The 25,463-nt window shown below is 35.1% G+C and overlaps 4 protein-coding genes across 4 annotated transcripts; 1 reads left to right on the top strand and 3 right to left on the bottom strand.

Moving 5' to 3' along the window:
* Positions 1-162: 162 nt before the first annotated feature.
* Positions 163-2,341, bottom strand: LOC103941118. Its single transcript, XM_009351304.3, has 2 exons — positions 1,570-2,341; positions 163-419 (listed from the first exon to the last, which is right to left on the bottom strand). The coding sequence occupies exon 1, from the start codon at positions 2,331-2,333 to the stop codon at positions 1,683-1,685; it is 651 nt and encodes a 216-aa protein (XP_009349579.2). The 5' UTR covers positions 2,334-2,341; the 3' UTR covers positions 163-419; positions 1,570-1,682.
* LOC125474554 lies at positions 2,338-4,079 on the bottom strand. Its single transcript, XM_048578481.1, has 2 exons — positions 2,489-4,079; positions 2,338-2,372 (listed from the first exon to the last, which is right to left on the bottom strand). The coding sequence occupies exons 1-2, from the start codon at positions 4,077-4,079 to the stop codon at positions 2,338-2,340; spliced, it is 1,626 nt and encodes a 541-aa protein (XP_048434438.1).
* Positions 4,080-7,985: 3,906 nt separating this feature from the next.
* Positions 7,986-14,078, top strand: LOC103941119 (gamma aminobutyrate transaminase 3, chloroplastic). Its single transcript, XM_009351306.3, has 19 exons — positions 7,986-8,169; positions 9,076-9,215; positions 9,429-9,513; positions 9,623-9,695; positions 10,249-10,346; positions 10,490-10,582; positions 11,055-11,128; positions 11,221-11,259; positions 11,337-11,425; positions 11,504-11,580; positions 11,665-11,739; positions 12,203-12,250; positions 12,346-12,429; positions 12,530-12,617; positions 12,694-12,772; positions 12,938-13,028; positions 13,128-13,206; positions 13,633-13,748; positions 13,870-14,078. The coding sequence occupies exons 1-19, from the start codon at positions 8,128-8,130 to the stop codon at positions 13,942-13,944; spliced, it is 1,545 nt and encodes a 514-aa protein (XP_009349581.1). The 5' UTR covers positions 7,986-8,127; the 3' UTR covers positions 13,945-14,078.
* Positions 14,079-14,713: 635 nt separating this feature from the next.
* LOC103941120 lies at positions 14,714-15,338 on the bottom strand. Its single transcript, XM_009351307.3, has 2 exons — positions 15,152-15,338; positions 14,714-15,004 (listed from the first exon to the last, which is right to left on the bottom strand). Exons 1-2 carry the CDS (start codon positions 15,245-15,247, stop codon positions 14,888-14,890), a joined length of 213 nt encoding a protein of 70 aa, XP_009349582.1. The 5' UTR covers positions 15,248-15,338; the 3' UTR covers positions 14,714-14,887.
* Between the last annotated feature and the right edge of the window lie 10,125 nt (positions 15,339-25,463).

Genomic DNA, 25,463 nt, shown 5'->3' with positions numbered 1-25,463 from the left:
TAATTATGGTTTCCGGCAGGCAAGATAGACCGATTTCAATGGCTCATAACTCAGGCGAAAGCCTTTACAAAGAAAAGGGCCCTGCCAAATGGGGTCCTGGATAGATATAAAAAGACCAATATGAATGCTTCTAATCTTACACAAATGATGCGGAAACGAAGATAACTTAAGCAGCTTGTTTATCATTCATTGGCATTGAGAAGCATATCCTGATGTGCAAAAGCTTCAAATATATTTACTACCGATACAGTACGAGCTAGTATATGACCTACAATATAAAGCCGACTGACTACCAGTGAAGTAAGAGGCTAATGTCAGCAACAAACACTGCAAAAAACAATGATCTTCCTTGTATATTGCCTCCAAATCCCGTCAAACGATGCACCAGGCTTTCTAGCATACGTTTGCAGAACAGTAACCTGCATAAAAATCCATCATGTGATAAAGTGATTAAAAACTAATTATTAGCTTCCTCAAAATCTTGCTACAGAGTTCGGACATGAAAATAAAGTCACGAGTTTACATTGACATCAGCTAAGCTTTTATCATCACTCACTGCAGTTTCTGGTTTAGACAGTAAGTAAGAACAACTACCACTAATTTTCTGGGCAATAAAACATTACGACAAATAATGCCATCTTTTCTATCGAAATGATTATATAAGAAAGTTCGATGCCAAAAAGGGATCAACAGCCTCAACGGTCAAGGGCCAGGGCTACCACCACTAATAGAGCTATAATTTCCACTTGGATGATTAAAATACTAAACATGCATATTAACCAAAGCTTGTTTTCTGTTTACTGTTGACGCCTGCCAAAGCAATAGGAGAATATAAGAACTGAAAACATTCGTCAATGAACCTTATCTGTCTTGAACTAAAATCCATTTTCAATCTCCAAGACAGGAAGAAAAAAGCCACAACCACCCCCATGCCAGCAGACCATGCAACAAACAATGACAATACTACTGCAACCCTTTGCACACAGATCAGAACTTCACTTAAATCATCCTCTCTTTTATCAAGTTAGCTACAGTCTACAGACAGTTTCCGAATAGAAACTATCCAGATAAAAAGCTACTCAAGAGGAGCTTTGAACATCATCTCTCTCTCCATGTAAAGAAACTCTCCACTGCACAACATCTTCTTCCACCCCTGAACCTTCACCAATTGATCCGATCTTAAAACAGTTCCATATCCAGCATAAAATAGTTAGGCAAGGCATGAAAAGTATTGGTGTTTATCCCCATCAGGGATTGTGTTGATGTAAAAGGAATGGAAAGTTAGAGTTGTGCCATGTTTCAATCTATTCCTTTACTTTTATTAATAAATCGAAATACAATAAGGTCATAGTGTCATTGAGAGATATAGATGCAAGGGAACTATGGAAAATGTAATCATTTATGAAAAATTAATCCCCAATACAGCACTGTGATAATCAAGTAAAATTTTGCAACAAACAAGAACATTAAGATCTTAGAATTATATTAAGATATATACTCTATTAATAAGATTAATCAAATAACTTACTAAGACAACATGTGTATTGGAAGCACAATCAGATGACTCACCAAGCATCATTCATTTCCATTTGGAGCAGATTCTGGTATTTCTGGAATCCTCTGTTTTGCAATCCGTTCAATCAGAAGTTTCACTTCCAACTCTACATCTTGCAACCTGTTACTCAGTAATTCAACACTCTGGGGTGTGCTTCAAATTTGCTAACCCACCCAGCTTCAAAGTCCTTAATCTGTCTTTCAAGCAGCAGACGGGTCATCCTTTCCTCTTCTTCTTTCTTTAGGCGTTGCTTCGCCAGTTCCATGGTGCTCAAAACAAGACCACCTGACCCAGGAACATCCCTGTAGAGTGGCTCATCAGATTGTGGACAACGTGCTCTATATTCAGCAAATGCTTTTTGTGTTTCCTTCAAAGCCTTCCTATAGCCATCCAAGAGCTTTCCCATTACATAGAGTTCACGCTCAAGCCGATACATCTCCATTTTTCTCTTCTGCTGCTCTTCAGCCTTGGCCCTCTGCAAGTGACCAATCACCTCCTCCCTTTGCTGTAACTCATCCAGTAACATCCGCTGGTCAACCATCGATTGCTCGCAAACTTGTTCTTTCTGCGTATACACCATCTTAGCCTTTTCCATCCAGTGCTGCATTTGCTCCATGCACGAATCAAAGTCACCACCTGACATCTTACCATCCCAAGGGCCACCCATCCTCAACCGCTTATTACCATTGAGAGGATGATGAGAAGAGTTATCATTTTCATGGACAAGCTCTCTCTCAAGACCACCACTTCCAAAAAATGAGGAACTACCAGGCTGCATTCGACTATCGTCCCTTGAAGAAAGAAACTCCCCAGCAAACTGATCACCCATTGACATATCTAAACTAAGAGGGTTATGTGCTACTTCCATTGGATGAATAAGACTACCCGAGGCCAAACCCTCTAAAGGCCTATCCTTAAGTGAAAGGTGAAAACCTCCCTCCTCCTGCTCCTCCTGCTCCTCCTCCTCCTCCTCCTCCTCCTCTTCTAGTTCCTCTTCATTTCCTTCTTCATCTATTCCTTCAAAAAACTCCATATCTTTTTTCCCCTCCTCGCCACAATCCAAATTAACTCCACGAAGATTACACCGCTGCAAAACAGGTTCACTTGCACTGCCCTGCCCACCCAAAAACCATTGGCCAGGCTCTTCCACCTTACATTCTTCAAAATCCATTACATCCTCAACCCCAACTTGCTCCTTCTCGACACCAGATTTCTCGAGGTTTTCTTGCCCAACATCAGTTCTATCAACATTGTCCTGCCTAATATCAGCTCTATCCAGAATGCCTTGCTCTTGCCTAACATCCATACTATCCACATTGTCTTGCTCTTGCCTAAAATCATCTGTATCCACATCGTTGTCTTGCTCTTGCCTAAAATCATCTGTATCCACATTGTCTTGGCCAAGGCATAATTCAATGTTGTGCTCTTCCAATCCGCCGTGTCCATGTAAATCATCCTCCCCGCCCATTTTTACATCCCTGCTACCATCCTCTTCCTCCTCCTCTTCTTCCATTTTTGCATCGACATCAACCGCATCAACATCAACCGCATCAACATCAACAGCATTAACATCAAACTGAGGAGTCTCTTGTTCCTTCACCGTAAGGAACCTCGCGTGCTGTGATTTTATCAAACACTGCAAATGTGACGCATAGTAACAATCCCCCAATTTAGGGGCCTGAGCCAACTCCTTCTCCACCATGAACCAAATCAAACCAGCCCAGTCCATCTTCACAAAATGCCCCTCTTTGATTGCCTTAGTCCAATTCAACACCTCGCTCGGCATCATCCACGTATCCTCGTGCAAAAGCACCCAATTCGATACCAATTCTTCGATAAAAGCTATGGACTCCTCCGAAGCAGCCTCTGCAGGAGGCTCCTCAGCACCATCCGCTACTGGCACAGCACCACCCTTCTTCACCGGTTTTGAAGGAAGCTTCAAGGCCCGGGCCAAGTCGGCCCGGTTGACCTTAACCTTTGACCCATTGACGTAGCTGCCCCGCTGGGTGGGGTTGAAACTGGAAATTAACTCAGCGAGAAGATCAACCCGAAGATTCCGATCAAACTCGACGTGGACGAAGTCCCACAGGTTGAGCCGCTTCAAGAGCTTCTCGTGCTTCTCGAAGTCGAGATTTTTGGCGGGCACGAAGGGAATTGGATTTAGGATCTCTCTCTGGGTCTGAAGCTTCTGCTGGGCCTTGCTGTTCCCCGAAGCGGCGGCTTTCCGCTTCGAACCCAACTTCTTTCGCTTCGTTCCACGGCGGTAGAAGGTAATGGTGGTGGTGGTGGTGGTGGTCGTGCCACGAGGAGATCGGGCGGGAAATTCATCGGATTTGCCTTTAGGGCTTGGCTGCGATTGGAGAGGTGGGTTTTGTTGGATATCTTGGTCTTGAGGGGGGTCTAGGGTTAGGGTTGTGGATTGGGAATGTGGTGGTTCGGAATGAGGGCTTTCTTGTTGAGGGGCTTCTTCTTCTTCGATTTGGGTCATGGTTGTATCGGGATTTTCAGCGGGAGCAGTGGCCATGGTGATGATCTGGTTCAGTGGAGGGTGGAAGAAGAAGAAGAAGAAGAAGAAGAAGACGACGACGACGACTGAGAGATGGTGAAGTGGGAGTGGGACTTGAACGAAAGGCGGAGGTCTCCTTTACCCTTCCATTTTTCGGACGACTTTTGTCCTTCCGAAACGAAACGAGTAAACATTTTTTTGTGTTTGGAAGTAATTTAAAAATAACTGAATTTAAAAAATATATATATTTGAAGTGTTGTTTACATAAATATCGTTTCTTTCAAAATGCACTTCAATTATTATTTATAATAAAAAAAATTTCATCAAGATGTTTTAATCATTTTATAATACTTTTAAACGAGTCATTTTTGAAAATATATGGATAAGCAGAATCCTTGATAATTTTTTGTCGGTTTGATGTGGGATACATTTAGTTTTCATTGAAAAAAGCGATATTCTACGCACTAAGTTACACCGGAAAAAGGAGGATTTGAAACTGTGATGCAGTATGTGTTGAAGAAAAAAATTCTAATACTTAAAATAATTTTTTATTTTTAAACCAACACTGCAATTTGATCATTTTTTGGTGGACCAAGACTGCAATTCGATCATTGTGTTATTTCACATCCTAGTCTCGACTCTATCGTAGTATGATATTGTTCGCTTTGGGTCGCCGCCACGCCCTTACGATTTTGTTTCTGGAAACTCACACGAGAACTTCCCATCCTAAGACCGCTCTCGTCCGAACTCGTTTAACTTTAGAGTTCCGATGGAAGCCGAAGCCAGTGAGTTCCTAAAAGGCCTCGTGCTATATGGAGGTTGGCATGTATATATAAAGCAGATCACCTCATCTCCGTTGATCGATGTGAGATGTCACATGTTAGGAACCAATGCTACAATTTATTCTCAAACATAATTAGAACGTTTGCGTCTCAGTCAAATTTTACAATATTTTGTTGCATTCATTTCAGCAATTACAATTCAATTCCCAGGCAGAGGTAGATTCCTTCCATTCTTTTGCCATCTTCTTTGCTTAACCCAAAACATAATGATTTATGGAAATACAACGTGTGATAAATAATTTTCAGCAAGTTCCATTGGCTTTGACAAGCTTAAGGATGATTTACAAGTGTTTTTATGTTTTGAAAAGGATTTACGAGAGTTTATGATACGACATTTTTCGATTATTAAAAAATATTGCCACTTAATATTGGATGAGATTTCACATTCAAATCTCCCACCTCAACAAATTTATGAAAATATCGATATAGATTTGCTTCGACGGAAATTATGAAAACTTGCAACGGTTGGTATATCAACTCATTTAAATTTAATCGAAATTAAAGAAAAATTTCTCAAAAAAAATTCAAAAGTTCGAAATCTATAGTTGGTTTCAAAAAAATTTATGTACTGAATCGGAAAACATCGTCGATCTTCATTGATTTTTCTATATCTTGCTGATATAGGGTGAAGTTTGTATTTCACCCCATTTTCCATATCAATCCTTACTCTTTTTATATTTCAACAAAAATATTAACAATTTAGTGAATATTTTAAACACTGGTTATGGTTTAGATTATCCACATGATTCAATGTTGGTTGATGCTCTCATATATAAATTTTTGTTTAATTATATTGTTTATATTATCCCCAACAAACAACTCCATTATCAGGCTTGGACGTTTGCTACAAATATAGAAAAATGGACCAGAAGGCTTTTCTAAAACGACTCATTGCCAGATCCCATGAACCAAATGGAAAGTGTAAACGGTAGTAATGATCTATTAACTTTAATCAAATTGTAAAAATTATTCCTCAACTAAAAATACATTATCATTAGTTCCTCAACTCATCAAAATATGTAGCTATAGTATTTTTCGTCAACTTCGTCAGAATTTTGTCAAAATAAGTTATGTTGGAATGTCTATTGTTACAATTGAGGTCCCTCAACTAATCAAAACGTGTAACTATGATCATTTTCGTAAATTTCGTCAAAATGAGTTATGTTGGAAGGACTATTGCTACAATCGGGTTAAATTTTGAGGGACCATTGTTCCAATTGAGTTAAAGTTGAGGGACCATTTCTCCAATTAGATTAAAGTTGACGGACCAATGGTAATGAATTTTTAGTTGAGAGATTATTACTCCAATTGAGTTAAAGTTAAGGGATCATTGCTACAATTTACTTAATAGAAAAATATATGTTACTTTTCTCCCTTGGTGCTTGGTTATAAATAGGAGCCAGTGGAGCAAGAAAGACTTCAATGAATGAAAATGTTGCGTTACAAAAGTTAAACAAAATATTTCACTGCTATATATGAAAGTTTAACGCTAACACATTACAAAGCGTAAAAATTTAACGCATAACACATTACGACGCATAAAAGTCTAAAGCATAAAACATTGCGATGTACAAAAATTTAACGCATAGTAGTATGTAATTGATTGAGACAGAGACATGTTGTAGGTTGATATGTCACGAGGGAGTGGGTGAGTTTGCATTTAGCAAGCGATGTCATGTCTAAGAGAAGATTCTCTTTGTGAGGATTTAGGAATCCTCCAATCATATCCATTTATTGTATATCGTACGGTCAGTTTTTGTCAGGTATTGTTTATATTCAATTTTAAATAAAAAAAATTACAATAATTTATGACCGCATAATGTACAATGAACGAATGTGATAAGAAATCCCTAAAATCCTCACAAAGAGAATCCGACGAGAATCCTCTCGGTCATGTCCCTATCCTATGGGCCACTTGGATCAAACACGACAAACCTTAAAATAATGAAATGCGACATTGACCCCAAAAAGCAAATCTGAAACACGGAGAGACACAAAAATGAAAATGCTCCTCGGATATTTTGAGGGAAACCAAATGGGAAAATGCACATATGTGTTGGATAGTGCTATTTACATATTTTTTTTTATTATTTACATTTTTTTTTAATTTGATTGTTGATTTTTTTTTTCAAGTCATTGGACCCTGAAGGTTAAAAATTAAAAAAAATAATTTAGAAGTAAAAATAAGTGTGTTTGATACCACTATCATATTATTTTAATATTGAAGAAGATAATGAAGGGGGAAAGATGACAAATGTTTGAGTCATTGTGCAATAAAATGCAATATCTGGTGAATAATTGATTTATATTCTAATGCCATACGCCTTTTGCGTCTTTATTAGTACTATTTAAAACATTAATAAAATGGGATAAAATAATTTTTATGAGGTATTCCACCACATATTATGACAGATTTTCACCTCCTCAAAATAGTACGCAAAACGTTCTTCAAATAAAAAAAAAAAAAGAAGAAAAAAAGTACGCAAAACATAGTCGGTTAGTCCAAAAAATGTATTTGTAATAGTTTGAACTCAAATCTGGAGTTCCAAATCTTTGTTTAAATCTTGTTTTTAAAATGCAATTTTAGTTTCTGATATTCATATTTAGATGTGAACAATTCAATAAATTCTTCAAATCATACACAGACAAATTGTGGGAACTTCTCCAATAATATTTCAAATCTTTGTACCTCCTTTCCCAACTTTTATTTCAATTCAACTAAATTTTTGTTGTTGTAAAGATAAAGTAGTCCTAAAAGTAAGCAAGTTAGCTAAATAGTGTAAATATTCAAGTTCAAATCTTCTTTTATGTAACGATATTATATTAGAATATCGTTCAAATGGAAAAAAACTGTTACAAGCAAATCCCACATTTGCGATGAGGTTGAAGAAAAAAGATGATTCCGCGTAAAGAGATCAAATCTTTTGCACTCAAAATGCGTGTGGCATTTTTGTGACCTATGATGGCCGCTTGAGCAAAGGAGCGAAGTCAATGATGATGATATTGTACTGACCATCATTATTAAGCATTGGTGATTTGGATAATAAAGGCAAATGTAACGGGCAATGTGGTAATTGAAACGTATTTGGACACATTTGGCGACATCGTTCATTTCGCTTCAGTATTGGAAAGACCGACCCGTCACCAAAGGGACTCTCAGTCACTGAAGAACTCTGCTTCTCCTCTGCATGTTTTGTTGCAGAAGATAAAAGTAATTTCAAAAGATGGGGATCAGTAGTTTTCTTCGATCCAATCTCAGAACCCAGGTATAAAGTCTTTAATTCCGAATACCCATTTGGTTTTTTTTTTTGGATTACATCTTCCTGTATGTGTTTTCTGATTGATATGTTCTGGAAGCCACAGATTGAAGAACAAGTTGTGAGAGTATGATTGCTGGTTTGATAATTTCGTTTTGTAGATTTTTGATAAAGTTTTGATCTTTCTGGTTTGATCAGTTTGTTTGTTGATGCCTTTTCCTGCTTAAAGTCTACGTTTCTTTGCTGAAATGTTGGAAAAGCTAAAATTCAGTTACCCTTTTGATTTTCTTCGACTTTTTACGCCTTATGCTTGAAGCTTTGTGTTTCTTCCTGGCTTTGTGGATCAACTTAAAATTAATAAAAAAGAAGAGGAGGGGTTTGACTGTTTGGTTGCTGAGAAAATGCTGGGAAAAAATAAGGACTTTAACTGAGTATCTCAAACTCGTTTTTAATTGCCGTTTTGTACAGTTGAAGTTGGGATCAAAGTAACGTTGTAATTTAGGTTTGTTTCTTAAATTTATCGCTGCCCGTGCCTTTTATGTGCGTGTTATGTTTATATGAATATATTTTGGCTTTTTCCTATTCAGTTCTAAAAGCCATTTTGTTGCTGAGTAAATGTTGTAAAGGGAAGATAAATCAAATGTTTAGTTTTAAATATTTGGAACCAGGGAACATGCGAAACATATAACTAACTGCACCGGCTGATATAACCTGTCTCATAAAGTGTTACTTGTTAATGCCGAGACGGTCTTCCCATTTTCTTTGTTACTTCTAAAATGCTCGTAAAGATTGAAAGTTTATTTTTCTCACAAGTTAACGCCCCATTTGTGATGGCGAGTTTTATACATATGATTACACACACACTCACTACACATTTGGAGAAGTTTCAATAATTTCCATCTTTCTTGTTTACAGCTTGTTTCATCTACAAAATATGCTGCTGTATCTAGAAGTCCACAGGAGCATCTCTTTATGGTTCCCTTTCTGGCCCGGTCCTATAGTACAGGGTCATCTGTGCAAAAGGAAGAACCAACAACTGATGAAAAAGGCCTCGGGTAGGTGGTGTTCTATTATCAACATTCTACACAGTAATCCCCCTTTCAGGATACTTTTATTTTGTATATGATCATGTGTATTCATGCATTTGCTGTTCTGCATCTTCACTGTATTAGTTAGTGTACACGCATAATAGCCTATACATTTATCTGTGTGCACAATATAATCCAATCTGTCACAGCTTTGTTGTTGACAAATATTAATTTTCTCAGGTTCAAGGGGCATGATATGCTTGCACCCTTCACAGCTGGGTGGCAGAGTACTGATGTGCATCCCTTGATTATAGAAAAGTCTGAGGTATCTCTGTGAAAATAGGATTAACTCTGGTTTATATTATTGTATGTACTTCTTATTTTCAAAGTTGATTTTTTCGAAGCCATTGAACGTTTTTCATTCTTGGTATCAGGGTAGCTATGCTTATGACAGCAATGGGAAGAAGTATCTTGATGCTCTTGCGGGTCTATGGTGCACAGCATTAGGTGTGAAAGATTTGTTTCCCATCATTTTTTTTCTTCAGCTTGAAGCATGCATCTTCCTCTTTACTTCTTAAGACTGCTTCTGTAATATATCTTCAGTTTCATTTCTCATCATTATGTTTGAATATTATTATATCACATCCAGAGTAGAGAGGAAGAGTGTCATGGCTCACAACCAAACTTAACTTCTCATATTCCTCAGCTTTTGTTATTACTATTAAAAAAAAAAAAAAAAAAAGAAATAGAAAAAGGTAAGAAGTCTCGAGTATGCTTATATTTTGTAGTGAAGTGAAAATGTGGATTAAGTATCTAAGAATACCGTCCCCCTCTCTTAGCCTTGTATTTACAGCTTTCTTGCGCACCCTGCTCTTGAATCAGACTATTTGCACTAGCCTCTTTGACCTCCTTTATTAGCCTTTATCCTAATCTACCCCTGTTATCTTATTGTAGCTTTTCCTGACCTCACGATTGTAAGTTTGTTATGTGTAATTGTCAAAAAGTAGATATGTTGAATAACTGATTTGAATTCAAATATTTTTATTGTTTAAACTTGCAGGTGGAAATGAACCTCGACTGGTTGCGGCAGCAACTAAACAGTTGAATACCTTGCCATTTTACCACTCATTTTGGAATCGTACTACTAGACCATCTTTGGTATTCATTTTGTTTCTTGACTTCCTAGTTTCTTTTATATTAATATGCAATTCTAGATTCATTATTTTCTGTTCCACATAGTTTAATGGATACATTCTTAAGATGCCTGCATGTGATATTTAGCAACGTATTTTCTTTTACAGGACTTGGCAAAAGAACTTCTAGAAACTTTTACAGCTACAAAAATGGCAAAAGCCTTCTTTACTAATAGTGGATCCGAAGCCAATGATACTCAGGTTTGGTTCAATCGTAGAAGAAATTTATTTGACTACAGTTTCCAATTTATCTAAGATGGAAATGTGAATTTTGATTGATGTTGCATTTTACATACTAGCTTTACATGATGCTAAACTTCAACTAATTGTTGAGAGAATAACATTAATTAATTAATACAACGCATTTGGACGAAGTAGCCAAATTGGAGGACTTCGATATCTTTCTTATTGGCATGGAGCAGAACTATGAAACAATTATTTATACTTGTTCAATTTGATTTCCATGTAATTATCAAAGGAAATTCAAAATCTGAAAAGCTTATGAACTCCGCAAAGTTTGAAGATATCTGAGTTGCCTGAATACCCAATTCATGAGAATGTAACCAGTTGAACTGCTTTGTTTATTCAGGAGTTCAAAAATGATATTATAGAAATTAATATCCAGTTTGGTTATTACAGATCTTTTTAACTATTTGAAATATTTGCTTTGTAGGTGAAGCTGGTTTGGTATTATAATAATGCACTTGGACGCCCAGATAAAAAGAAATTCATAGCTCGACATAAATCGTATTTTCAACTTTCTCAACTCCTTTTGTTTTCGCTTTATTTGCTTTAGTTATTGTAACCAGTCCTTTGATGTTGCCTTTTCATCCTAACAGGTACCATGGTTCAACTTTAATAGCCGCAAGTCTTTCTGGGTAGGATAAATATTCTTGAGAATTTTGCACGAAAAATCATCCTTCAGTCCATTTACTCTTTTATTCTTTCTTCGCAGCCTCCCTGCTTTGCATCAAAAGTTTGATCTTCCAGCTCCATTTGCATTGCACACTGACTGCCCACATTATTGGCGCCATCACCTTCCTGGTCTATTTTCACACTGATCTAATCTTTGAGATTTAACTGTGACTGATTTTATTAAAGTTTTAGCTTGATATATGCCAGGTGAGACAGAAGAAGAGTTCTCTACAAGACTAGCCAACAATTTGGAAAATCTTATCCTCAAAGAGGGACCAGAGACGGTAAGTTATTCAGGTGAATTGTTCAAAATCTAGAAATGCCGAGGGTACTTTGTGTTTTTGAGCCGGTGTGTTTGCTACTTTCAGATTGCTGCGTTCATTGCTGAACCTGTCATGGGAGCAGGCGGTGTTATAACTCCACCTGCAACTTATTTTGAAAAGGTGAGCTTTTGCACATTGTGTTACAAACTGAACAGTACTGCAAATGCTTCATTGGATGTACTTAGTTATCACAATAGGTATCTGAGCTCAAGCTTCATTTAAATTTAATGCCGTTTTGGTTTTGTCACCTGATGCGTATAGGCTATTCTAAAACTGTTGTACTATTAGCTGGGTTGGGCCTACCATGTTAGTGTCTATAAAGCCGATTATATAAGTTGTTTTCACTGAACCATTCATGTTATCAAGTCCACTACAGTGAGATGAGCTGAAATATATCTTTTAAGTGATTCATTCTTCGTCCCATACTTGGTTTGTACTTGTCCTGCTTTGTGTTGATTTAATTCATTATGGGAATTACTGCTACTGGATGATTGCAAGCTTTAATGTGTTGTTTCATTCAGAACAGACACGACTCTGTCGCTCTTAATCTTTGTAATGGACAAGCATTTCCTATTTGATGCAGGTTCAAGCTGTTGTGAAGAAATATGACATTCTATTTATTGCCGACGAGGTATATGGAATTCTTTTCCTTAATGTAAACTGATTTTTCAAGTCAGCTTTATATGTTGGTTGTTAAGCTTAGGCTTTATTTCTTTACTTCTTAAGGTAATCTGTGCATTTGGAAGGCTTGGCTACATGTATGGGTGTGACAAATACAACATTAAACCAGACCTTGTGTCTGTGGCAAAGGTAAAAATGAAACTATGTACAAACCTACAAATAAAGAGCTGCACTTTCACATCCCACAGAAATATTTGTTTCCTCATTGCTGTGTTGTTGGATGTTCCAGGCTCTTTCTTCTGCTTATATGCCAATTGGCGCTGTTCTTGTGAGCCCTGAAGTTTCAGATGTCATACACTCTCAAAGCAGCAAGCTTGGTATGTTGGTACTATAAACTAATCAAATTCCATTCCAAGGTATTATTGTTGAACAAGTCGATTTCTTTTGTGCCAGGTTCTTTTTCTCATGGGTTTACATATTCTGGACACCCCGTAGCCTGTGCAGTTGCAATTGAAACACTCAAGATCTACAAGTATGTTCTTATTTACTTGGTTCAAACAATTTAAAAGCAAAGTTATCTGGGTTCCAACTTTTAAGGATTTAAACCAACCATGTTTAGAATCTGGACGAAACAGCATTGATCTCATGCTGACCACCAATCTTGGTAATTGGCAATTAACATTTCACTTGTTTGTAGGGAAAGAAATATTGTTGAACAAGTACGGAGCATTGCCCCAAGATTTCAAGATGGTGTAAAAGCCTTCTCTGATAGTCCAATCATAGGGGAGGTACATGTTTTTACTTTATCTTTTTGCACTACAGAAATCAGAAAGAGAAACTACAATCAGTACAATATTAACATGGCACTCCTTATGTCGGTTATGCAGATACGGGGAACTGGACTTATCCTTGGTACAGAATTCACAGACAATAAGTCACCCAATGATCCATTTCCTGCTGAATGGGGTAAGTCTCATCTTTACGCTAAAAAGAAAAATGACGTAGAGTAAATCTAGTATGGATAGTTTTTATGGGAAATTTTTTGGGTATAATTGAGCTACATTTGCATATAAGATTGCAGTCCAAACCTATCAAAGAGATCCGGTTCAATAGTCCTACCTGTTTTACAGTATGTTCAGAAGAAATTATTATTTATATGGACTATGGACAGAGAAACCTACATGCGCAAACCACTATGGGGCTGGTGTGCTAAGATGTGTATACTGTTCTTCTTTTTTTCTTTTTTCTTTTTTTTTTCCCCTAATTGCTGTTTTATTTTGTGATATCTGGCGGGTTTTTCTGATTGACTGGCATGGTGACCAGAAGCAATTGTTTCTGTAATATCGGGACTGTCTTAGCTTATACATTATGCCTTGATTATATGCATCACAGGGGTAGGTGCATATTTTGGAGCCCAATGCGAGAAGCATGGGATGCTAGTACGTGTCGCTGGGGATAACATAATGATGTCTCCACCATTTATTATGACTCCTAGTGAGGTTGACGAGGTAGGCTATTCCCGATTTGTTCCAATCTTCTTAAAATTGAGTAATACTTGCATCGTGGAAAAGGTTTTTGGAGTATGTTTCTTACGAACATGCTAACCAGAACCTGTGTTTTCATTTCCAGTTAATAAGCCTTTATGGGAAAGCATTGAAGGACACTGAAGAATATGTGAAGGAACTCAAATCTAAGCAGAAGTAGTTGCAACTTGTAAATGTATTGATATCTGACGATGGTGAAAAAAAATGTAGACTTTTATGTAAAAGCAAAATCCTTTCCCCTTTGTGTTTTTATTAAATGAATGATATTCTGAATAAAGCCCTACTTCACCAACAGTTGTCGGTTTAGTTGTACTTTTCTTTTGAATGTTGGAAGAGGTTTCAAGTTCGAATTTCCTCATCATGTTGATAACACAATTTATCAGCCTACTTCCGAAAGATGTATATATAAAATAAGATTTTCAGGTTTCCGTGATAATCAGTTCCTTCCTCGTTAGGCCTCCTTTATTATCTGCACTTCATTTTTCTCTATGAACTTTATTTTTTTCTAGCTATTAGATTGAATAAAGAGAATCGAGGGGTATAAACGAAGGGAGTACATTAGAATGAGAAAAATGAGAGCAAAAATCATTTTCCTAATGCAAAATGCTGGAGGAAATTGGTACCTTTAGAGGAATAAATCAAGTTCAAAATCTAAATATAAGAGATCTCTCAAAAATCAAAGCAGTCCAGGCTTACTAGAAACTAATGGCGACAGTGTCTACATTCTATAATATCGTTACATACTAAAATACTTCATTAAAATCACAAAAATAAAAGTTTATGAGGCTCGTTATCTCTATTTATGACCTTGCTATCCCTAATACTGAGCAAAGGAGCTCCGATATAATTTGTTTGCAAAATGGAACGACTCCAACTCGGATATTTGATTTGTCAGGAAAAAAAAAAAAGAGGACTCCAACGACATGCAATAAGGAGGAAAAAAAAAATTCCATTTTATAATACCGAGATAATCATATTTAGAAGGAATAATTTGTTGTGAGAAGGGAAGAACATGTTATAGAATTAACATTGTACAACTTCAGAACCACAGTATTACTGAGAAGGTATATAGAAATTAAAACTCTGTATACATTGTTTTGCTTTCAACGTTTGGCTTGTTTTTCAGCTTTTCTTCTGGCGCGCTTTACCCTAGAGCTTGGAGATGGCTTATATCCACCACTTTCACCATATTCTTTCTCGTCCAGATCCCTAAACGATTTCTGCAGATTCAACCAAAGAAAAGATAACACTTGTTTAAATCTTTTGGTACAAATATCCAGATTTATTTGACCATATAATTAGAGAAAATGAAAAACAACATAGATTAAATTTTGTGATTGTGGGAGAGAGAGAGAGAGAGAAGTTACCTCACTGAGCTCAAGAAAGCTGACAGCATAGAAGGTAACAGCTGCAGCAGCTACAATTCCTAGAACTGGAAGACCTAGTTGTTGTATCCCGTCCATGCTTTTCTTTGATTTCCTTTCGCTTCCTAATTCTGTAGAATATCTAGTGGTCTTCGCTGAGAGTGGATAAGGTGCATCACATCTATTCCAACTATACATATATATGGAGGATAGAAAAGCAGCAACTTAAAAGCAAGTTGGTTGTATTTGTATGGTTTACTGGACCAAGTTTACACACCAGTCATTCACTTGTTGAGCTGGTGCCACTGGCCCATGTGCATGTTTCTTCCATTAATTAAACATCTCTTGGACGGTAAAATTTTAAGGAAAAATAATGAAAAAAGCTTGAAAGCTTTGAGTTTAATCAAAAGGACAAAAATGTGTTGTAAGTCAATAGTATCAGGAGTGACTTTTTAGAGTAAAAATATCATTTTCGTCAAAAGTGAAAAATATCAGGAGTGTTTTGTTAAAATTCCTAAAATTTTATTACAAGCAATAATTTATACTAATTTACACTAAAAAGAAGGGGAGATGGGAAGAACTTGAACTCAGGACACGATGAGTTGAAGAGAAAGACTTTAACAATGAGGCCAATCAACTACTTGCGTTTGGACGTTATCTAAAATATTATATGAACTTACACTCATTTTTTTGTTGTCATTTGAACTATAATTTTAAGCACGTTGTCATTTTAATTTTTTAAACTTTCTCATTTGTCATCTCACACATGTTCATCAAACTTTCAAAAAATAAAAAACCCACATGTGCATTGTCTTCAGAGCTATTTCGGACTTTTCAACTCCCCGATCCCTTGGTGGTACTGCCAATTGGTATAAGTGCTACCATTTTTTTGTGTCATTGAAATGTCATAAACTGATTTATATTTTGTGTAACTGATTTTGAACTAGATATGATCTTTCTTACTTACGATTTGTATGAAATGTACTACTTAGTTCCTTAGAGGTCTTGTTTGGTATCTTGGACAGATAGACTATCTCGGGTCAATTAATGAAAACAATTTTATTCACCAACAGGATCAATACAATTTGCCTATATTTCCCTCCTGTTTTGACAAACGATATGATAACCTACATTGAATACCTCTAAACTATGAGAAGAGGGTTTAAATCCTGAATGAAGAGGAATCCTCTATCCACCATCTGTGCTTAAATTTCTCTTCATTGGCCTATCCTTAAAACAAGGTACCAATGATTGACCGAATTCTAATATTTAAAATATTTTGTGACTTAAACTATAATGAGCTTAAAAATTGTGTTTGATTACAATTTTATAGGAATTGTCACCTGATCGAGGTGCAAACTCGAAGAACTATTTTAAGGTTGGACAACATTGAATATTCCAACCAATGTTTCTCCCAACAGCTAATTAAGAAAAAGAGCATATCGAAAAAGAAAGGGAAGTATTTGAAGTTGAAACATTGCAGAAGTATTTTATGATCTAGCAGCATTAAGCATTGTATTACCAACAAAAGAACCTTTTTTTTTTCTTTTCTTTTTGTGAAAAAAACAAAGAAGAACTTTGATATGTAATTAACTGATTTCAGCTTCTGGAATGTTTGGAATCTTCTGCTTCACATACTCATAGTACTCATCAGGGTCCATTAGGTCATCGAGCTCATCCCTACTGCTCATCTCCACCTTCATGATCCACCCCTGTTCATAAGGGCTTCCATTTACCTATTTCTTTTTGTCAAAAAAGACAATTTAGTATTCTATCAAAACAAAAAAGTTAAGAGCAATAATATAATTTCCCAAAACAAAATTTTGTTCTTTTTTGTTTAAGGATCACCTACAAGTGATTTTAACATTTCTAATTTTAAAAAAATTAAACCCCTTTCCCCACTGCAATGTTCTCTCTCGCTCTTTTCCTCTCTTCTTCAATTTTAAAAATAAAAGTAAAACATTTCACACACACTTTGTGTATACTAGTTAGTTGTTTAACTAAGCAACGATTCATTAATCAATAATTGTCAAATTCTTAGTCTAGCAGTCTACTATTAATCTAAAAGATGCTAGACGCTAGTTGGGCGGCAAGCTAGGACCTAGCAGCTAGGTAGCTAGGCGGGGCCTAGACGGACTAGGCGGATTTAAGTAAATCTATTATATTTCGTGTAAATAAGTGTCTGTTTATACTTAAAATATATATAATTTCATCATAAAGTACAAAATAGAATGACATATGTATTTATGAAGTATTAGAACATAATGAAAACATGAGGAACAAGCATATAATATGTGTTCATTTAAGTATTCAATAAGTCTCTTACAATTTATTAAAAAAATAAAATGCAAAATGAAAATTATCTATTTTCTGTCTGAGTCGCAACATAGGCGGGTCTGGACGGGTGCCTAGGTAGAGGCAGGTGCTTAGGAGGTCTAGGCGGGTTCCTCAGTAGGTTTTGGCATCCTCTCTTAATTTTCAAACGTCCAAGCATTAATCAGGGCGGTGACTAGCCGCACAACACTTAGACGGCGTTAGACAAAGATTTTTAGAACAGTGAATATTGTTCTAAACTTGACTAGATGTTCAATTTAGTAAGTGTGGGGTCTAGAGTTTTTTTACCCAAAATGTCTCAATGTAATTAGTAGTTGAAACGATTCATTATAGGTGAGATTTAATTTCTTGAGGTTTCCGATGTAAGAAATATGCTTTAACAATAATGGAAAAATTAGCATATGATGTTTCTTAACTTACCAAACCTGGAGAGCTAAGAAGCTCTTCGTTCACTTCAATTTTGTTGCCCGAGACAGGACTCTTGATGTCGGTGGAGGCTTTCACACTCTCAACACTTCCAAGAGAGCTGGCTTGTGTAACTGCAACACCAGTATCAGGCAGCTTTACGTAAATAATGTCACCTAAAGTTCCTGAGCATGGTCTGCTATTCCTACTGTAGCCAACTTCCCTTCGTCAACTTTCGCCCACTCATGAGACCTTGCATACTTTAAACTCTCCATAACTGAACACGCACACATGATATATAAACATGAGATAATGTTTATGTAATAAAATGTAACGAAACAATTAAAACAGAAAACGAAATCGTTATCAAAATGGAGAGAAGGCTAAGGGTTTTAAGAATTACCAGAACACAAGTCTCTGGACGGACTTGCAGACATCTTCGAAGAGAAAGCAGTTCTTGTTGGCCTCCACAATCTACTACTCAATTACATCTTCCTCTCTCCCGTCGCAATTTTTTTATATATGTGTCCTCCACCGCTGCCGTTGAGGAACTTGATAGAATCCATGAGTTGCTTCCAATTTAGTGTTAGTATAAACCTCACTCGTCTACTCGTCTACTTATGTGCATATGTGACGTCTTGTCCGACCCTTTTTTTAGAGCTATTTTTATTTCTCGTTTTCAGCTATGGAATCCTTGTAATTTGTCCATAAAAATTCCTGTCGACCCTAAAAAAAAAAAAAAAAAAAATCACACAAATGGGTCATGTGGGAACTAGGCAGGTGGCTGCTCATGTCAGTTTGGGTTTATGCTTCATAGGTTATCGGTGATGTACACGTGTTTAGGAAACATGAAGTGTCGACAATTTTTGCTATGGGGACACGCCAACACATTTGAGAATGTAAGTTCGGAAAATTATCCTCGTCCGATTCTTTTCCTAGAGATCATGTAATCGTGTTCGTTCATCGTACATCGTACGGTCAGTTTTCGTTAGGTACTATTTATATTTGAATTTTAAATTTTAAATTTTAAATTTTAAAATTTAAATAATTTCTGATCATACAATATACAATGAACAGACACGATTACGGAATCCCTAGGAAAATGATCCTTCCTCACTGGATCCTTTTCCTGTACGTTCGACATATAAGTAAGTTTGATTATTTTTTCTATTGACTATTTTATCTATTATTAATTGGTATTATAAGTAATTAAGCTCTGATATTATAAAAGAAGTTTATGTTACATCATACAACTATTTGACAAAAAGAATTCAATTTATTTATAAGCCTATGCATGGACCCTAGTGGAATTTAAATTTATTTTTAACACATGGGCAACACAAAAGCAGGGCCGTCTCTAAGATTTTGGGGACCCTGTGCAAAATTTATAAAAGCGCCCCTTCTTAAGATAGTGTTAAAAAATGTAGGACAATATATTGACGCTAGAAAACAATAATTTAAATCAAAACAAAGTTTAGCACTCACTGATAGGGATGGGTTCGGTTTGGTTCGGTTCGGTTTTTTATCGAAACTGGAAACCAAATCGAAGTTACTATTCGGTTCGATTTTTTTTTTTTTTTCAGTTTTTTTAGTTCGATTTTATTCTGTTTTGATTTTTTTTGGTTTGGTTTCGGCCTGGTTCGGTTTTTTCTATGTTTTTGTTTTTAAAAAAAAATCTAAAGCTTGAAGCACATGCTTCCCTGCCTTGAGCATTCACAATGAGAAATTAACCTGCAACATCAGTTATTAAAATTAACAAACTTGTAGTCAAATCCATGAAGCATTCCTATAATGAACACATGAATTAACAAACCTGCAACATCAGTTATTATTTTTAAAAAAAAAAAAACCCCACAATTTATTCTTTTTTCCAGTTCACCCAGAAAACCAAGAATTAAACCTTACCTCCATCTTGCGGATCGAACAAAACAAAATCAAGTACATACCAGGCAAATCTCATGGCTCACATTTGTAGAGGTCGACCTCTGGGATAATTTCTAGCTCAATGGTGCGACCATTGATTTTTCGATCTAGATAGTAAGCAACAAGCTCTTCATCCATTGGGTGGAATCTGAATCTAGGAGGAAGACTCATGGGTGCCATTGCAGCACTCTCTGAGAGTGTGAGAAAGATGAAGTTAAACATAATGAGAGAGAGAGGGAGAGGATGATGAAAGATGGGAATTGGGAAAGATGGTTTTTTCAGCTAGGGTTAAGGAAAGATGAAATATCTGAATTGGGAAAAGATAAAAGATGCGGATTGGATGAAAGATGGGAATTGATAACCTATTAAACAATTATGATCAAGCTTGTTTTAAATATGCTACTCATAATGGTATTGGCAAGAAAAAACTTGCTGTCAAAATGGTTTAAGTTAAAGATACTTAACCAAGTGGGAATGGGTTTGAACCCCTTTGGGTGTAATATTTTTTTTTATATAATTAAAATATATTTCAGTTTGGTTCGGTTTTCAAACCTCAAAAACTGAAACCAAACCAACCCAATTCGGTTTGACAATTTTGATTTGGTTTTTTTTGGCCTCGATCGGTCTAGTTTTTTATGGTTTTCGATTTTTTGAACCCACCCTTACTCACTAATTGCAAGTTTAAAAATGTCATTAATAATAAGCAAAAAGAGTTACAAATATAACGTTCACTAAATAATAAAAAGTAGTTCAATCTTAAACAACCAAATAAGAAATTAAACTTAAAAAACTCTAACTTTAAAGTTTTGCTTGATTAGTTAACATTATTATATAATAATATGAAGAAAAAAAATACCGTATTTTATGGTGCATTATTGGCACTCAAAATATCTTATTGTACTCTAAATTTTTATATTTAGAAAGAAAAAAAATTACACTTATAAAGAGTGTAAGATGAGATTTTAAGGTGCTAACAAAATCAATTTTTGAATATAGTACATTATTTCATAACAAAAGCAATTTTAATTATAGAATATTATTACATATAAATATTAGGTGACAAAAAATTTGAGTGCCCCTTCAAATTTGGGGCCCTGTGTGACTGCACCTTTCGCAACCCCTCAACGCCCCCTCTAACGTGGAGCACGTGTGGCAGTTAGACTTCACACTTATGATAACTTTGCTCTGATATTATGGAGAAAATTGAAGTCTCACCATAAAACCAATGACAATAAGAAGAATAGTCCAACTTACTTATAAGTCGATGTAAAGTCCCTTTTCTATTAATGTAAAATTCACATAACAGGTATTAGTAACACCACATGCCATAAAATTTCTTACTACTATATTAATTATGGGGAAAAAAATTTTACCCACCTTTTTTTTTTTTTTAGCTTTTCACAATTTTCCTTTAATTCTAATTTTCAAATTAAATAAATAAAACAGACATAACGAACATAATTAATTAAAAATGAGTGTGTTTTTTTATTAATTTTCATATTAATTATGTATTTTTTATTACAAGAGATATATTACTCTCTAAAGTCTAAACTACCATAAAAGAGTAAAAGAGGACTTGAAATCGGAACATAGTGAGTTTTTTCCACCCTCCCCCATTTTCTTCTTTTTGTTTTCATTGTTAACCTTTATTTGGATTCTTAAAGGAAATAAAAGAGTACTTTGTGATAGAAGAATGAAATCATATAGCGTAAAATATGGAGTCTAGGTTTTTTTTTTCCTTAAAATATGTTTTATGTGTTTTGAACTAGGAAGTAGCATTTGAGGGATATTTTTGTTTATAATTTGAGAAATATATGAAGTTCCATCGTCTTATTTTCATTTGAACGTGAATGTGGAGAATATGAAAAGGACGAAGAAACTTGCGAGAGTATAGGAGCAATTAAAAGGTTCTGGACATTAATATGGTACTTCTCAACTACACAGATGGCCTGTCACGTCCCATATCGGTTTTGCCGTAGTACGATATTGTCTGCTTTGGGCTCCTCCTGCCTCACAATTTTCCTTTAATTCTAATTTTCAAATTAAATGAATAAAACAGACATAACGAACATAATTAATTAAAAATGAGTGTGTTTTTTTATTAATTTTCATATTAATTATGTATTTTTTATTGCAAGAGATATATTACTCTCTAAAGTCTAAACTACCATAAAAGAGTAAAAGAGGACTTGAAATCGGAACATAGTGAGTTTTTTCCACCCTCCCCCATTTTCTTCTTTTTGTTTTCATTGTTAACCTTTATTTGGATTTTTAAAGAAAATAAAAGAGTACTTTGTGATAGAAGAATGAAATCATATAGCGTAAAATATGGAGTCTAGGTTTTTTTTTCCTTAAAATATGTTTTATGTGTTTTGAACTAGGAAGTAGCATTTGAGGGATATTTTTGTTTATAATTTGAGAAATATATGAAGTTCCATCGTCTTATTTTCATTTGAACGTGAATGTGGAGAATATGAAAAGGACGAAGAAACTTGCGAGAGTATAGGAGCAATTAAAAGGTTCTGGACATTAATATGGTACTTCTGAACTACACAGATGGCCTGTCACGTCCCAGATCGGTTTTGCCGTAGCACGATATTGTCTGCTTTGGGCTCTTGCTACGCCCTCACGGTTTTGTTTCTGGGAACTCACATGAGAACTTTCTAGTGGATCACCCATCCTAGGAATGCTCTCGTCCGAACTCGCTTAACCTCGGAGTTTCGATGGAACTTGAAGCCAATGAGTCCCCAAAAGGCCTCGTGTTATAGGGAGAGGAGCATGTACATATATGACATATCACTGCCTCTCCGCTGGTCGATGTGGGATGTTACATGGTCAATCCATGCATATATAAGCGTAGTGTTTTTCTTATTCCATGACTAATTCTTTTGAGAGTTTTCGAGCTCGTTTGTAAATGTTTTTAAAATAATTGACAATGTGTTTAAAATATTTTGAATTTCAAAAACACGCGCAATTATTATTTGTGTTATTAGGGATTGTTTATTCGAGTAGTTAAGCATTCATTTCATTTTCTTTCTATTTGTGATCAATGACCAAACAGGACTGCCGTCTTTTTCTTTTTTTTTTTTTCCTTTTTCGAGAAGAGTTTCTTAAGTCGGCCAAATTTTAGAAGTCCACAACAACTAGTCAAAAGGCTCAAAGGTGGTGTTTGGCGGGCTATGATCTAGATATTCTACTCCAAGGAATCTCTGTTTTCTGCCATGGGAGATTTCCCACAAGTTTTCCCGTTCCAAATATTCTCCGAATATTTGTAAATATATATGTATGTATATATATGGGGATATTATATTTATGTTTTTAAGTTCGAGAAATTAGACCAATAGGTAGTCAGTCAGTTATTTTTGGAAAATAGTATTGAAAGAGCAATGTAAATAATTGTCTTTTTAATCATATGGCCCGTGTCAAATGTTAAGGTGTTTTACAGTATGTCAAGAAAAGTGAGTATGATATCAATATGTTGAATTCATATTGAAATTATACTTTTAAAATGGGTCGAAAAATTTGAGTGTAAAACCAACATATTTAACTCACACTAGTATAACAGTAGTGTTATAGGCATCAAACATAAGTTGCCTAATTTATATATATAGATATCACACTCATTCAAACTTTGAAATGATTAAGATGCGCTTAATGCTTCATTAAAATGGTACTTGGAGTTTTGTATATAAGTTTCAGTATTACCGTCCGACTTTGTTTGAAACAAATATTTACTTCAAAGTAGGTAGAGTTTAAATCAGAAAAGTTTTACCTTAATAGAATCCTAACACATGTTAAGTCCATTTCTTAATTACATTTAAACCTAACTCAACGTTTTCGATATCACTTTCACATGATTCTTCCATAATTAACCTCCTTATAGTATTAGAAAGTTCAAGTCAGAATGTTTAATTTTAATTAGTCTGAATCTGTAAACATCTTTGTTTGTTCCAATGGACTGTGTTCGACAAGGATCTAAACCAAACATTTCCTTGTGCAAATAATTGTCGTACCAAACAGCTAAACATATATACTTCCAAAACACACGATTCCACCGGCTATCATAATTTTGCATGTTACAGTTTTTTATTTTATTTTATTATTATTATTTTTTGTCAATCAAAATAAATTTCATTAAAAAAAGTTAATATAAAAGTAAGGGCCATTAAAAAAGAGAGTTCAAAACTGCCGAGCAATGTCCAACTCCACATAAAGCAATTACAATGAAATATGCCCAAAAAGGCAGTGCTTAGAACTGAAAAAGAGCAAAAAACTCTAGAACTGAAAAAAAAACCACCATATCAGCCGCACCATCATTGCAAAGCCGCTGCTACAGGCCAACAAACTAAATGAATGAACGGAAAACAGGAGTAGACAAGCCATCCGCGCTATGAACACTCCCACAATCCAATCAAATTGAGCAAAATGAAATTTAAAAGCTACTAACTACCAAGCCATTGGCGCTATGAGCACTCACTTAACTTTAGATTACATCTTTGTATTATAATTTAAATTGATTAAAGGTGCTAGAAAGAGAAACATTGATCACAGACCAAACTCCTCAAATTGTATACGACCAGCTGAAGAAAGTAGAAGGGAAGGTTGGACTGTTCAACCTTCCTTTTAATAAAAAATCCTAAAAAGCCCAATTGGAAATTTTGTTTAAATTAGTTTATAAACATGGATGCCAAAGGTGAGAGAGGCAAATGTCTTAATCGACTAAAGAATTAGTCGGTCGCGGATGGCCGCCAATCTGAGGGGACCCAAAAGCCACCATTTCTTTTTTCTTCTGTGGCAATGACTTTTTTAACACAAAAGCAACCCACGAAGTGGCAGTTTACACCAACATGGAACAGACTTTGAACCCTTCAACATGAAGGATTATAAAAATATGGCATAAATGATTGAAGTCCCTCTGTTACATAGACTTTTTTTTTTTTCTAACTGCTATAGACTCAAACCTTATACATTTTAGATTTTTGATTGAAGTTCCTCTTATGCTACATAAATGACATAATAAAAGAGATGCAATAATCCCAATACAGACTCAACCTTTTTTTTTTTTTTTTACTTTCATTTACACTACCAATTTAATTATTCAAAATTGCTTATGGGTGCATTCTAGATTATATAAAAAAAGGTTTTTATTTTTATAAAATGAGTACATTTATGTAATAAAAATTTGGCTACATTTTATATATAAAAAATTGGTACATTTACATAAAAATGTGGGTACATTTTATATAGAAAACAATGGGTACATTTTATATTTAAAAAAAAAAAACAATGGTACATTTTAGATTAAAAATAAATAGATTTTACATTAAAAATGGGTACATCTTACATAAAAAAAAGGGTACATTTTACATAAAAAATGGTACTTACAACAAAAAATAGGGATACATCTCTACTAATTAATAAAACACTCATTGTCCTATGAAATTACCAGTTTAACCCTCTAATTAAAACAGAACATGAATAAGAAATATAAGGCATAAATGTAACTTTACACAACTAAATTTTATTGTTTTTTTTTCAAAGCCTCACTTACATGTAATCCTAACATATCTCTAATTTAAAAAAGAAAAAAAAATATTTGCCACTCCCACATTCTGTATCACTCTCTTACTCTCTCCTTCTATTTCAAAAAACA

The sequence above is a fragment of a genome, unplaced genomic scaffold (genome assembly GCF_019419815.1).
Source record: "Pyrus x bretschneideri cultivar Hongxiangsu unplaced genomic scaffold, Pyrus_bretschneideri_v1 Contig12, whole genome shotgun sequence".
Taxonomy (NCBI): domain Eukaryota; kingdom Viridiplantae; phylum Streptophyta; class Magnoliopsida; order Rosales; family Rosaceae; genus Pyrus; species Pyrus x bretschneideri.
This window is presented reverse-complemented; position numbering and strand designations above follow the sequence as displayed.

What these genes read in the sequence shown, in the direction of transcription:
- LOC103941118 (XM_009351304.3), bottom strand. Translation starts at nt 2,333, where the DNA reads ATGCAGCCTGGTAGTTCCTCATTTTTTGGAAGTGGTGGTCTTGAGAGA.
- LOC125474554 (XM_048578481.1), bottom strand. Translation starts at nt 4,079, where the DNA reads ATGGCCACTGCTCCCGCTGAAAATCCCGATACAACCATGACCCAAATC. An exon ending in GGAGGAGCAGGAGGAGGGAG is followed by an intron (nt 2,373 to 2,488) that starts GTTTTCACCTTT and finishes ATGGGTGATCAG; the next exon opens with TTTGCTGGGGAGTTTCTTTC.
- LOC103941119 (XM_009351306.3), top strand. Translation starts at nt 8,128, where the DNA reads ATGGGGATCAGTAGTTTTCTTCGATCCAATCTCAGAACCCAG. An exon ending in TTGGCGCCATCACCTTCCTG is followed by an intron (nt 11,426 to 11,503) that starts GTCTATTTTCAC and finishes GATATATGCCAG; the next exon opens with GTGAGACAGAAGAAGAGTTC. An exon ending in ATAGTCCAATCATAGGGGAG is followed by an intron (nt 13,029 to 13,127) that starts GTACATGTTTTT and finishes TCGGTTATGCAG; the next exon opens with ATACGGGGAACTGGACTTAT.
- LOC103941120 (XM_009351307.3), bottom strand. Translation starts at nt 15,247, where the DNA reads ATGGACGGGATACAACAACTAGGTCTTCCAGTTCTAGGAATTGTAGCT. An exon ending in GCTTTCTTGAGCTCAGTGAG is followed by an intron (nt 15,005 to 15,151) that starts GTAACTTCTCTC and finishes TTGAATCTGCAG; the next exon opens with AAATCGTTTAGGGATCTGGA.